Source organism: Bison bison, unplaced genomic scaffold, assembly GCF_000754665.1.
Source record: "Bison bison bison isolate TAMUID 2011002044 unplaced genomic scaffold, Bison_UMD1.0 scf7180017858998, whole genome shotgun sequence".
Classification (NCBI taxonomy): Eukaryota; Metazoa; Chordata; class Mammalia; order Artiodactyla; family Bovidae; genus Bison; species Bison bison.
The window spans coordinates 13,881-14,314 of NW_011489570.1; the positions used below are offsets into that span (position 1 = coordinate 13,881).

General features: G+C 67.3%; 1 protein-coding gene across 1 annotated transcript in view; it reads right to left on the reverse strand.

Annotated features, from left to right (window-relative positions):
- Positions 1 to 434, reverse strand: part of SCARF2 (scavenger receptor class F, member 2) — a gene marked incomplete at its 5' end in the record, with an annotated part of 7,667 nt that overhangs the window by 3,730 nt on the left and 3,503 nt on the right. The window contains one exon of the mRNA XM_010830413.1: positions 375 to 427. Within this exon, the coding sequence (XP_010828715.1) occupies positions 375 to 427 (53 nt within the window). The remainder of the gene's footprint in view (positions 1 to 374; positions 428 to 434) is intronic.

Consider the following 434-nt stretch of genomic DNA (forward strand, 5'->3'; position numbering starts at 1 on the left):
CAGCGGTGGGGGCCCAGGGGTCAGCCTGCCCCCTTTCCAGGGAAGACCCTGGGCACTGCCAGAAGTCTGGGCCGGGGACGGGGGCTTCTTGCGGCAGGGCATTCCCACGCACAGGTCCCGCGTCCACCTGCGGTTCCGCACCAGGACAGACGGTGCGTTCACTCCCGCAGACTGCTGGGCGACGGGACGTCCAGACCACCATCCCTGCCTTCCTCCCAGGCTCCCCCGTATCCGCGAGCCCTCTTTCCTCGCCCTGGGCGCATCTCCCCTCGCCCTTCCCATGGACAATCAAGGCCCCGCCATTCCTATACTGACACGGTCACGCCCACTTCCCGCAGCCGCCTGCGTCGGGAGTGTTCCCCGGTCATCCTTACCTACGACCTTGGGCAGCTTCTGCCTGCGGAGCGGGATCCGGGGTAGCTTCATGCTGATAC